This window comes from Ochotona princeps, chromosome 2 (genome assembly GCF_030435755.1).
Source record: "Ochotona princeps isolate mOchPri1 chromosome 2, mOchPri1.hap1, whole genome shotgun sequence".
In the NCBI taxonomy this organism is placed as follows: Eukaryota; Metazoa; Chordata; class Mammalia; order Lagomorpha; family Ochotonidae; genus Ochotona; species Ochotona princeps.
Window position 1 is genome coordinate 19,070,503 of NC_080833.1, and position 13,134 is coordinate 19,083,636.

General features: G+C 53.8%; 1 protein-coding gene across 1 annotated transcript; it reads left to right on the forward strand.

Annotated features, from left to right (window-relative positions):
• SFN (stratifin) lies at nt 1–1,629 on the forward strand. Its single transcript, XM_004592210.2, has one exon. The coding sequence runs from the start codon at nt 410–412 to the stop codon at nt 1,154–1,156; it is 747 nt and encodes a 248-aa protein (XP_004592267.1). The 5' UTR covers nt 1–409; the 3' UTR covers nt 1,157–1,629.
• Nucleotides 1,630–13,134: the final 11,505 nt, after the last annotated feature.

Here is a 13,134-nt window from a genome sequence, read left to right on the forward strand (position 1 = left end):
AGCTGAGCCCCCAGATGGCTAAAGCCATCCCTACCTCCTGGAAGGGCACATCCATCACCTTGCTAAGGTGCACACCTGTATGGTGGCAGCTCTGAACAGAAGGGGGCAGCCTGGAGCCTTGGAAGGTGCCCACGAAGGTGGGGCCCACGCCCAGATTTCTTCTGCAGACTGTTCTGATGACTCATCCCCACATCCCGGCCCTTTTACCTTTAAGGAAGAGCCGGAAAGGGTGCGGGGTGAAGGGGCAGGCTGGCTGGGCCCCAGGTCCCGCCCCCTGCCCCTCCCCATCCTTGCCCAGGCCAAGCCACCCAGCCAAAAGGCAGGTTGAAAGCAGGAGAGGCACAGAGTCCAGCCTTGGTCCCCAGGGAGCCAGATAGTCCCACCACCCATCTGTCTGTCCCCCAGAGCCATGGAGAGAGCCCATCTGATCCAGAAGGCCAAGTTGGCCGAGCAGGCTGAGCGCTACGAGGACATGGCAGGCTTCATGAAGGGTGCCGTGGAAAAGGGCGAGGAGCTTTCCTGTGAGGAGCGAAACCTACTCTCAGTGGCCTACAAGAACGTCGTGGGCGGCCAGAGGGCTGCCTGGAGGGTCCTGTCTAGCATTGAGCAGAAAAGCACCGAGGAAGGCTCAGAAGAGCAGGGCCCCGAAGTGCGTGAGTACCGGGAGAAGGTGGAGACGGAGCTCCGGGGTGTGTGCGACACCGTGCTGGGCCTGCTGGACACCCACCTCATCAAGGAGGCCGGCGACGCCGAGAGCCGGGTCTTCTACCTGAAGATGAAGGGAGACTACTACCGCTACCTGGCCGAGGTGGCCACCGGCGATGACAAGAAACGCATCATCGACTCCGCCCGGTCGGCCTACCAGGAGGCCATGGACATCAGCAAGAAGGAGATGCCGCCCACCAACCCCATCCGCCTGGGCCTGGCCCTGAACTTTTCCGTCTTCCACTATGAGATTGCCAACAGCCCCGAGGAGGCCATCACGCTGGCCAAGACCACTTTCGACGAAGCCATGGCTGACCTGCACACCCTCAGCGAGGACTCCTACAAAGACAGCACCCTCATCATGCAGCTGCTGCGAGACAACCTGACGCTGTGGACAGCCGACAACGCCGGAGAAGAGGGCGTGGAGGTGCCCGAGGAGCCCCAGAGCTGAGCCTCACCCGCTGCCACCCTGTCCTGCCCTGCCCTGCCCTCTCGGTCCCCACCCCACGCCCTGCCAAGCGGACTAATACCGGGTGGGAGGCCCCATCCTGCTCCCCTCACTGTGGCTGTCCCAACTCAGAAAGGCTCCCTGGAGAAGGGGCCCGCAGAGCTAAGACTTCCCGGGGCTGTGATGGGGTCTCGCCCTTCCTGCAGCCCCGTGGGGTGCTCCTAGCCACTGGCTGCCCCATCCGCCCCTGCTCTCTGCACCCCTTTCCCTTCAGCCCACCCCTGAACCCACCCTTTTCCAGTCTCACCTCCCTCCTTCCCCTGCAGCCTCTGGCTCTTAGGAAGTGAGGAGCAGCCCACCCTGCGGCTGAGGCTGGAGATGGGGTGCGCGTGTGACTGTGAGGGAGCAACCAGGGAAAGCGTGTCCGCTGGGTGGGACCGGCTCCGCTCAATAAACTCCGTGACATTCACTCCGCAGGTCGTTTTCAGTTATTGGCGCTGGGCTGGGAGAGGGGTCACAGAAACTCTGGCTTCCCTCGGGGGTGGCAAGATTTGGGGGGTCGTAGGGAGGGAGGATGAGGCTAGAGGCTGGACTCGCGCCCTCCTCATCTGGGCAGCCTCGAAATGGACTGTCCCCGGGAGTCTCAGAGAGCAAAGGCGGCGCGGAGGGGCTGAGGAGAGAGGGCTCTCGGGACGGGAGGCACGCGGCTAAGTCTCTGGGATGAGGAGAGGAGCCTGGGCACCCCCAAATACACACTCGAAAGCGGATGAAGAGGTGTAAGACGTGAGGCAGGGGCATGGCGCCTCGATTAAAAGCTCAGATCGGAGGAGAGAGGAACACCCCCACAGCGTCTGGGGGTGAGGAGGAAGAACCAGCTGGGTGGGAACCGCCGCGGGGAGCCAAGCCGGGCCAGCCCGCAGCCTCCGCTCTCCGGCAGGCAGCAACACGCCGGCTACCCGAGGCCACCTCGCCATGTCGGTCTGCCCCCATGGAGGCGGGGCCGGAGGCCGGCATGGGCCAATCACGGGAGAGAGTTTCACAGGGTACCACCCTCGCGGCTCGGGTGTCCAATGGGGGATGAGCGGAGGAGCCAACGTTCCCGCCGCCCGGCTGCTGGCTGGCTCACTGAACGGCGTCCCCCACCGCCGGCCGGGCGTCCAGAGGCGGCGCTTTCCAGGTTTCGCTCAGACAAGTTGTCGCCCGCCCGACCCGAGAGCTCGGCTCCTTCGGGGCAGCGAGTTGAGGAGGGGCCGTTGGCAAAATGCAGCCCCTCCCCTTTGAGTCATGGGCTCCCCAGGCGGTGCCAGGGCCGGGCCGGGCCTGACCGGACGGGAGCGGACGGGGTAGGCGGGGATGGGAAAAAGGCCCACAAGATGTCCCAGGCAGCCTGAACTGACCGGGGTTCCACATGACAAGGGATGCCACCTTGAAAAAGCCATTCTGGCTTTCTGGGCCTCAGTTTCCCTTTGTGTCATAAGGGGCCTGACTAAAAGGATGAACATTGGAGGTTCTGGGAGTCAAACTCCCCAGTCGACTTGGACCAAGGCTTACTTTTGTGTCTTCTTTTTAAAGGGGACATCGGAAAACAGTAGCTCGCAGAGTTGCCGGAAGGTTTGAGAAGAGAAAGGCACCTAAGTTAATTCTTGCCCAATGAATCCTAGCTGTTGATTAGTCTTCCCAGCATGAATTCGAGTGGGACTCAGCCTGCGTCTCTTGAGCCTAGACGGAATAAGCTGAATAAGCACAGCTGAGCTGCGCATTGGTTGAACCTCCTGAAAGTCGGAGGTCACTGCTCCATCTGGTGAGATTGAGGGATCTCAGGCCAGCCTCATCAGGTTCCCCAGAGGAGTTTTGTTTGTTGTAAGATTGTTTTTTAAGGATTTGTTTATTTTTATTGCAAAGTCAGATACACAGAGAGGAGAGACAGGAAGATCTTCTGTCCAGTGATTCACTCCCCAAGTGACTGCAACGGCCGGTGCTGCACCGATCCAAAGCCAGGAGCCAGGAACCTCTTCCAGGTCTCCCACGCGGGTGCAGGGTCACCAAGGCTTTGGGCCGTCCTCGACTGCTTTCCCAGGCCACAAGCAGGGAGCTGGATGGGAAGTGGAGCTGGTGGGATTAGAACCAGTGCCCACATGGGATCCCAGGCTTTCAAGGCAAGGACTTTAGCCGCTAGGCCACGCCGCTGGGCCTGGAAGATTTATTTATTTGAAAGTAGAGAGAGAGAGAAATCTCCCATCAGCCACTTAACATTCCAAATGGCCAGAACAACCAGGGATGGGCCAGGGACTAAACCAGGAGCTTCTTCCAGGTCTCCCACATGGGTGTAGAGACCCAAACACTTGGACCATCCTCCACTGCTTTCCCTAGTGCATTAGCAGGGAATTGGATTAAAGTGGAGTAGTTGGGACTTGAACCAGTGCCCCTGTTGAATGCCAGCATGGCAGACAGTGACTTAACTTGCTGTGCCACAATGCTACTCCCTGGAGACTTATGTTTGGCCACACCCATGGGACGCCAGACTGAAGAGTTCTTGTCACAACTAATCCCACAGGGAAAGCTTGCAGGAAACACCCCAATGCCTCTGGGTCCCGTATTTTCTCCCTTCCTTTGCCGGAGGTGTGTCTGGCTTCAAGATCCCACACTGGGCAGAGACCAGGCCAGGAGTGACTGCCCTGCACTCTGGAGGTGACCTGGTTTCTTGCACTAGACAGGTCTGGTGACTTTCTCTTACTAGGGCAGGTCCTGGGAAAGGAACTTGTTTCTTCTTTTATCTTCATCTATGGCTTGGGCCTGTCAGCTCCAGACGACCCACGGCTCCTGAATGGGAAGGCAGAAGCTACCCTAACCTAGACTTGAAGGCTGTCCGAAGCCGGTGCTAGGGACGAGAAAGTCAGGTGTTTTGGCTCATGTTCTGGCCATGAGCTGCTTTAGGCACCAGCTTCCAGTCAGGACTGTAGAGCATTTTGTCCTTGACAAAAACAAAACAAAGCAACAAAAAACAAACAAACAGAAAACTCCAGCATTTCTTGCCATTTTTTTTCCTGGCCTAAATTTTTCATTTACAAACTTTTGTGGTGCAGGTGGGGAAGCTAGGCACTGTGGCACAGCACGGTAATCTGCAGGGTTCTATCAGGGTGCCTGGATTCAATCTCACCTCCTCTTTTTATCCGCCTTACATGTGCCCAGGCAACAGATGATAGCCCAAGTTCTCTGGTTCCTGCTACCCACACTGGGACACTGGGATGCGGTTTCTGGCTCATGGAGTCTGCCTTGGTCTACCCTGTCTATTGCAGGTATTTGGGAGAGTGTACCAACAGGTATTAAATTCTCTTTCTGCTTCTCAAAAACAAACAAAATGGGCCCAGCGCGGAGGCCTAGCAGCTAAAGTCCTAGCCTTAAATGTGCTGAGATCCCATATGGGCACTGGTTCCAATCCCACCAGCTCCACTTCCCATCCAGCTCCCTGCTTGTGGCCTGGGAAAGCAGTCGAGGACGGCCCAAAGCCTTGGTGACCCTGCACCTGTGTGGGAGACCCAGAAGAAGCTCCTGGCTCCTGTCTTCAGATCAGTTCAGCTCTGGCCGTGATGGCCACTTGGGGGAGTGAATCAGTGGACAGAGTAGACCAGACTGAGGCAACTACTTGAACCCTCACCTGTTGCAACAACAGGAAGCTGCAATCAGAAGCAGCACTGGAAATCAGTCCAGGTACTCTGAAATGTGGTCAACCCAACCGGAAACTATAGACAAAAAGTCTTCCCCAGTGTTTAAAAAATTTGCTTCTCAGGGGCCAGTGTTGTGGTACAGTACAGAAAGCCTCCTTTCATTGCTAGCATACCGTATGAACAGGTTCACATCCTAGCTGCTCCACTTCTGATTCAGTTCCCTGCAGTGGCCTAGAAAAGCAACAGAGAATGGCTCAAATACTTGGGGGGCCCCTCCCCACACATGGGAGATCTGTAAGAAGCTCCTGGCTCCCAGCTTCACACTGGCCCAGCTCTGGCTGTTGCTGTCATTTAGGAAGCGCAACAGCAGATGTCTCAGTGTAACTCTGCCTTTCATACGTGCTATTCTTTTTAATGTCATGTTCCAAAGAAACCTCCTGCTGGCCATTCTTCCCTCGCCCACGCTCTTTGAATCTTTTTTCAAATTTTGGAGTCCACCTTCAGGTCAGCATTTGATTGGCCATCCTCTCCCTTTTGTTGTTGTTGGGTTTTTTTTTTTTTTAATTTAGTTTACATCCTCTTGCTTTAACGCATATACAAGGCTTTGGCTGTGCTGTTTTCCAACCCCTTACGTGTAAGTAGATGCATTGCTTCTGTAGTTATAATTTCATGTCTGCTTGATATACTTAATGGAGTTGCAGCTATGTCCCAGTTTATTTTTGTCTCAAATTCTCAAAGCACAGTGACTTGGTCCAATTCTTCCCGTTTTCCCATAGTGACTCCAACAAGGCTTGTGTGTTGGATGATGCTCAGGACCCAGGTATAAAACCATCCTTCCAAATACCCACACACTAGGTTACTGTCAGGTCTTCTATTCTGGGAGTTGCCGGAGAGCTGGTCCTAGGATGTGGCTGTCTAGACAGAGGGTGGGCTCCCATAGATCTAAGAGACCCCAACCCAGTTGTTTCTACATGGAACTTAAGGAGTGTGGGGCAACTTACCAACTTCTAGCTCTCCAGCTTTCCTAGGAGCAAGGTCCAAACTGGATCTGCAGCCCTACAAAGGTGGATGATGGAAGACAACGCTGCCCTCTGGGAGCCAGGAGCACCCAAGGGAGGCCAAGGCACTGCGGTGAGGCGGGCCACTCTGGCTCCCTCTCGAAGAACAAGGTGCTCCCTTCCCTACCTCCTTCTCCGCTACCACCACACACACAGGACTGTGCAGTGCTGTTTGTCCGGGGCTTTTTAGGGGAAATACTGCTGATCTGAGTGCTCTCAGAGCACATGCCTCAGCCATGGCAGCTGAAATGAGCACTGAAGATTTCACCCAGTTATCTTCACAGCAATACAGGGCCTTTTTGTGTATGCTCAACAATACTGAACAAGCTAACCACCAAGGCTCTCTCTAGAACTCACAACTTACCTCTAGGGACCTGGCACCAGGTCCGAGTCCAAGGCCCATGACTTTCAAACAGTAACAGCCCTTTTCAAACTTTGTTCAGAGGATTCCCCAGAAAACTGCCCTGGAGAGACCCAGAGATGAAGGCTTTCTGTCGGTTAAAACAGCTCCAAAGATGTCTGCTGTGTGCTCTGGAGTTTCAAGACATGTCAGCAAAGACCCTCCTCTGCCTGCCTTCAGTTCAGGCCCTGACAGCAAGCAACTGAGCTCCAAGAAAGGATGGCGAAGCGCCCGGACCCTCCGCTCTCTCCTGAACCTCGCTCCCTTTTGTTCCCTTCCGCACCCTCTCCACAGGCCTGCCCTATCCCCCCACTCCTCGGTGTGGGATGGCCAAGGCAGGTTTCTGCAGGGTCTGTCTGTCTCTCTCTCTCACCTGAGAACCCCCTGGGCCCCACCTCCCCACTGAGTCAGGAGCCAGGAATGTCTGTGGGGGCAGCAGACAGGTAAGACACCCCAAGGTGTCAGAGGCTGATTCATGCTCTTCTCCACCCAGCCCTCTCCCTCACAGCTCTCTGGGAAATTTGGCTCTTTGTCTAGAGATAAGAGCGGAATTCTGCACTCAGCAAAGCGTGAAGTCCGCAAGCCCGTGGCCAGACTCGGGGCTCGACCCTCCCGACCAAGACCAACCTGGCATTGCATAGCCTGGCTGCAGAGTGGACACTTTTGGTTCCAGTAGATTCTGGGACCTTGGTGTTGGGGTGATGGCCCTTCTCTGCTGTTGTGGTGACGCCACAGAACAATGCAAGGGCTCCAGAAGTAACTGGAGTAACAGAGGAGACAGCTGAGCGAGAAGAAAAGCAGCTGTTTCCACAGCACACACAAGCTGCTTTAGAGGTGATGGTTTTTTGGGATGCCTCACAAGGACCTCTCATCTCCCTCCACACTGCTTTCAGAGTTTTAAAATGAAGAAAAAAATCCTAAAGATTTGCCATGTATTTTACTATAGAGCGTTTTTCTCAATACCTTAAAAAAAAAAAAAAAGCCTCATTTGGGCCCCCAATTCCCAGGCTAGTGGCTCACAGCCTTGAACTTGGCCACCTGAACACCTGGGCTCCCTGGGCGCTCTGGAGTCAGAGCATGCAAGGGAGGGGAGGCAGGCGGAAGCCATGGGGGAGGTGCTCAGCTGGGCACCTTGCTCCTGAACTGAACCGGAAGAGGTGGGGCAGCCCAGAAGGGCTCACTAGCCCTGAAAGTACAGCAAGGGAGAGCAGGGAGTGACTGAGTGTGTCTGAGAGTGACTGGCCAGGCCGTCTCCCCACTTACAAAACCTGTGTCTCAGGAGGTTGCCAGAGTGGGTCTGAAGCCACTCCCCACAGGCCTCCGGCTCAGTCTCCAACATGTACTTTCTCTTTCCCCCAGACCCTGATGGGATCAGACTTCTGCCTTCCAGTAGCTGAGCATTTACCTTCAGGGCCAGGAAGCCTCAGTCCCTTGCCCCTCCCTCATAAGTTCTTCCAGTTCCCTGCCATCTTCCAACTGGTGGGTCTCCCATGCAGAGCCAGGAAATATGTATCCTTTGCTGTCAGGGGTGACAGGGACAATGGGGAGGGATTCCTCCCTCCACACAGGGTACGGTTGGCAACTGAAGCGAGACGAGCAGCTGCAGACACATCGGGTGAACCATCCCAGTGGCGCTTTTCAGGAAAGCATTTCAGTAATGCGAGCCCACCGCCTGGAACATGGCGGCTCCTCCATTTCTGGGCTGGTGTCTTAGTTTAAAAATCAGCACTCAAAAGATTTCGGTACAGATGTTAAACAGGACAATGGCTTCCAGGCCAGCAGTCAGAATTGGAATAAACAATGTTACAGTCACACCATCAAATATTATCACACAGACATTACAAAGGGCTCTGTGACAGCAGACAGGTAGGGCAGCGATTAGCCTGCCCCTGGGATGCCTGCAGGCCCTGCCAGAGTGCTCTCCCTCCCGCCAGGCATAGCTCCTGGCCTGGTAGTTCTGCCATCCAGGCTTCAGGCTTCGGCTTGTCCCAGCCCCGGTTACTGCAGGAACCTGAAGGGAATGAGCTAGCGGATAGCACATCACTGCCAATCCCACTGCCTTTAAAAACAAAAAGTTCTTAGGAAAAGTTAGGGGGAGCAGTACCATGGCACAGTGAGTAAACCTGCTGTCTTCAGCACTGGCATCCCATATGGGTGCTAGTTCGAGTCCTGGCACTTCCACTTCCAGTATAGTTCCTTGCTGATGACTTGGGAGAGCAGTGGAAGACTGTCCCGGTCCTTAGGCTCCTGCACCCATGTGGACAACCTGGAAGCAGCTCCTGGTTCCCGGCTTCTGTCTGACCCAGATGTGGTTGTGTGGCCATTTGGGAAATGAACCAACAAATGGGAGATGTGTCTCTCCTATGCCCCTGCCTGGTAACTCTGCCTTTTTAGGAAAGGAGAAAATTCTGCATCATTTACATGTGTGTGTGTTTGTATATATATTCTACAAGGCCAGTATCATCACACAGCAGGTTAAGCCTCCACCTTCACTGCTGGCATCCCATGTGAGCACTGGTTCAAACCCTGGCTGCTCCACTTGTGATCCAGGTCCCTGCTAACTTGCTTGAGAAAGCAGTAGATGGAGGCCCAAGTCCTTGATCCTGTCACTCAGTGCAACGCCTGGATGAAGTTCTGGCCTGGGTGACGGCAGCCACCAGGGAAGTGAATCAGGGGATGGAAATCTCTTTAAGCGCCATTCAAGTGAATCCACTAAACCTTTTTTTTTAAATCTTTAAAATAAATAATTCCGGGCCCAGCGGCGTAGCCTAGCGGCTAAAGTCCTCGCCTCGAACGCCCGGGATCCCATATGGGCGCCGGTTCTAATCCCGGCAGCTCCACTTCCCATCCAGCTCCCTGCTTGTGGCCTGGGAAAGCAGTCGAGGACGGCCCAGTGCATTGGGACACTGCACCCGTGTGGGAGACCCGGAGGAGGTTCCTGGTTCCTGGCTTCGGATCGGCGCACATCGGCCCGTTGCGGCTCACTTGGGGAGTGAATCATCGGACGGAAGATCTTCCTCTCTGTCTCTCCTCCTCTCTGTATATCTGACTTTGTAATAAAAATAAATCTTTTAAAAAAACATTCCACTTACATACCTCTACATACATACATAAAAGACCGAAATACACAATATACATTTATATATGATAGCAAATTTATTACTAATAAATATTAATAATCCTCTCTGATATGGGATTACAAATAACCTATTTGCTCCTCTTTTCATTTCCCAAGTTCTTAACATTTTATCAGAAAATAAGAAAATAACAGGGTGGGCGTTAAGTCTAGCAGTTATGGTACTAACCTAAAGGTAAGACACCTGCCTCCCTGTACTGGAGTCTCTGTCTTCCACACCGGGCCGAGTCTGATCCCAGCTTCCTGCTGCAGCCACTGGGAGGCAGTGGCGAGGGCTCCTGTCATCCTTGCCAGGCCGTGGATGAGTCCTGACCTCTGACCCCAGTCCCAACTGACCCCAGTCCTAACTGCTATGGATATCTGGGAGGGATGGAATTTTATGCCTCTCAAATAATTTAAGATCTATTTTTGTTTATCTGAGAAGCAGACTTTATAGGGAAGAGAGGCAAAGAGGTTCTTTCATTCGCTGGTTCACTCCCCAAATGGCCACAATGCAGCAGAGTTGATCCGAAGCCAGGAGCCAAGAGCTTTTTCCAGGTCTCCCATGCGGGTACAGGGTCCCAAGGCCTTAGATCATCCTTGACTGCTTTCCCAGACCACAGGTAGGGAGCTGGATGGGAAGTGGAACAGCCAGGACATGCACCAGTGTCCATTCAAGTAAATCTTAAACATGGCTGTGGGGCAGAGCTTCGGTGCAGCGGCTGGGATGCTGGCTGGGTGCGATCATGGCCCACACTGGGGTACCTGTGCTCAAGTTTGTGCTGTGCCTCCAATTCAGCTTCCTGCTCATCCCTGACCTGGAGGCACAAGTACACACCTGCCGCCCACCTGGGAGACCTGGAGTGAGTTCTAGGCTCCTGACTTTAGCTTGGCCCATCCCTGGCTACTGTCAGCATCTGGAACGTAAACTAGTAGATGAAAGATCTCTCCCTCATCTTTTTTTTTTTTTTTAGATTTTATTTTTTTTAAATCAGAAAGTCAGATATACAAAGGAAGATCCGTCATCCATTCATTCACTTCCTAAGCAGCTACAACAGCCAGAGCTGTGCTGATCCGAAGCCAGGAGTCAGGAGTTTCTTCCAGGTCTCCCACATGGGCACAGGGTCCCAAGGCTTTGGGCCATGCTCTGCTTTCTCAGGTTGCAAGCAGGTTTCTGGATCAGAATCAGGGCTGCTGGGATTAGAACTGGTGCCCATATTGGATCCCGATGTGTGCAAGGCGAGGACTTTAGCCACTAGGCTACTGCGCGGGCCATCTGTCTTTCACATAAGTTTAATGATAGCTGCCATATGTCAACCACATTGGAACATGAACTACCAGTTACCCTCTACCATCTTCCATTGAATGGACCTCTCTTGGAACTAAGGCACCTCTCCCTTTCTGCAGTGCCAGCCCCTCACCTTAGGGAACACAAAGGGACCAGATCATTCTGCCACCAGTTGGAGCTGGGCAGAAGCTGCGTTTACTGAGGAGGAAAACAGTTGCACCAAAGCCTAACAGTGACCACAGCAAGTAAATGCTGAGGGTGTCTGCCCATAAAGTTCTAGGCAACGCCTTTTGGCCCCCACATCTGGCTCATTTTGGCGAGAGCAGGGGCCTCGGGGACAAGCATCAGAACCTGTGACCGCAGCTCCTCATCCACCCCCACGCCTGCGGGATGTGTCAGGTGGCCTAGATGACTCACAGCCGGCTCCTGGCGGTGCCTCCTGGCCTCAGTTTCCCCAGCTGGCTCTGCTGGTACTCCCCACCTACCACACCGGGTGTTAATGGGGTGAGGCGCTTTGAAGTGCTCAGATGAAAGAGGCTGGGGAAGCAGCACCCACTCATTATCCCCCGTGCGGCCAGGCGTGGGAGCGAGGCCGGCTGCTCTCACCCTGCCCCAAGCATGCAGCCTCCGCGTGGCCCTTAGTCTTCTGCCTCCGGCTCTAGCTCCCGGAACCGGAAAGCAAGGCTCTCGTTGCTGTTTCAGTTGTTCAGAATCAAATTCTCCAACGGCTGCATCCGCTGGAGACCTACCTGCTTCCAGGCCTACGACTGAGCTACATGGGAGAGGTGACCCGTTCCTTTCGCTTGACTGGCTACAAATCCCAGGCAGTGAGGGCTGAGACATTCCACCAAAGAAGCCACACTGGTTGATGCTGAAATCCTCATCTTTCTGCTTCATTTCCATTCAAGACAGGCAGCAGGGCACTCACCTGCCCCAGGACACTGGTGACCCACACTGCGGTGCTGGTTTGGGTCCCAGCAACTTTATCTTCAATCCAGCTGCCTGCTAATGGGCCTGGGAGGCAACAGATGGTGGCCTGGGCACTTGGGTCTGTGCTCCCTGCATGGGGGGGGACCAGGATGCCGTCCTGGCTTCTGCCTTTGGCCTGAGTCGGTGCTGGTCACTGCAGGCACTTGGAGAGGGAACCAGCAGATGGAAGATCTCTGTCACCCTGTCTTACCAAAACCACTTGAGCAGGAGCCTCGGAGCATGCCCCACATCGGGGACCCTGGGATGGTCGGGAGGCTGGCTGTGGCTTCTCCCTTAATCTCTCCCCTTCCCCAGATACAGGAAGGGAAAAAAAGAGATGTCAAAATAATGTTTCACCCATTTTCCTCTAGCCCTTGACCCTTTGCACCTTGATCAAATATGTAAAAAATATCAAAAATAAAACTTATACAATTAGAAAAAAAAGGTACTGGCTTAATAATATTCCTCATATTGCCTATATCCTGGGGTTGCTGTGAGGAGCACGAGGGTGATCCATGCGGCAGCTCGGTCAAACTCAAGCCTTCAGCAGTAAATGTCTCCAACAGCCTTCCCAAGGCCATGGGTCCTGCCCAGCTCCAAGTTCCAATGGCAAAATAAAGTCTGGGGCGCCACCTGCTGGCGCAAGATATGAACTGTAGTGACCAGCGTCAAGAACGAAAAGCAAGGGCCCAGTGGCGTAGCCTAGCAGCTAAAGTCCCCGCCCTGAAAGCACCGGGATCTCATATGGGCACCGGTTCTAATCCCAGCAGCCCCACTTCCCATCCAGCTCCCTGCTTGTGGCCTGGGAAAGCAGTCGAGGACGGCCCAAAGCCTTGGGACCCTGCACCCACGTGGGAGACCTACAGCGAAGTTCCTGGATCCTGGCTTCGAATTGGCATAGCACCGGCCATTGCGCTCACTTAGGGAGTGAATCATCGATGGAAGATCTTCCTCTCTGTCTCTCCTCCTCTCTGTATATCTGACTTTCCAATAAAAATAAAATAAATCTTAAAAAAAAAAAAACGAAAAGCAACCAGTATTTCCCATTAAGTTAAATTTTTGCAAACCTTTCTGTCATAATATACTTAACATTTTCCATTAACCAACTCACTTTGTAGAAATATAATTTTTGAAGCACATTTTTAATCGGTGTGCTAAGTGGAAAATGACAGATACCTGCCAAAAAGAGCAAAATTGTGGAATAATAAAATAAAACTTCGTTAGGACATGTTGCCTGGAAAGGCTCAAACTTGAGACTCATCATCACAAGGGGAGATGAACAGAAGTACATGACTGGAGACGTTCGGCCCTCTAGCGCGCAGGGTGGGCAGTGGCATCGAGATGAGGCCATCTTGTGGGTTGGAGTTTGCCCACTCCTGCTAAGGTGCCCCGGAAGGCAGCAGGCGATGACTCGGATCCTTGAGAGACCTGGACTGAGTTCTTGGTTCCCAGTCTTAGCCTGGCCCAGCTCCGGCTGTTGTAGGCA

Bases quoted from the DNA above. Each gene is read 5' to 3' on its own strand.
- SFN (XM_004592210.2), top strand. From the start codon at position 410: ATGGAGAGAGCCCATCTGATCCAGAAGGCCAAGTTGGCCGAGCAGGCT.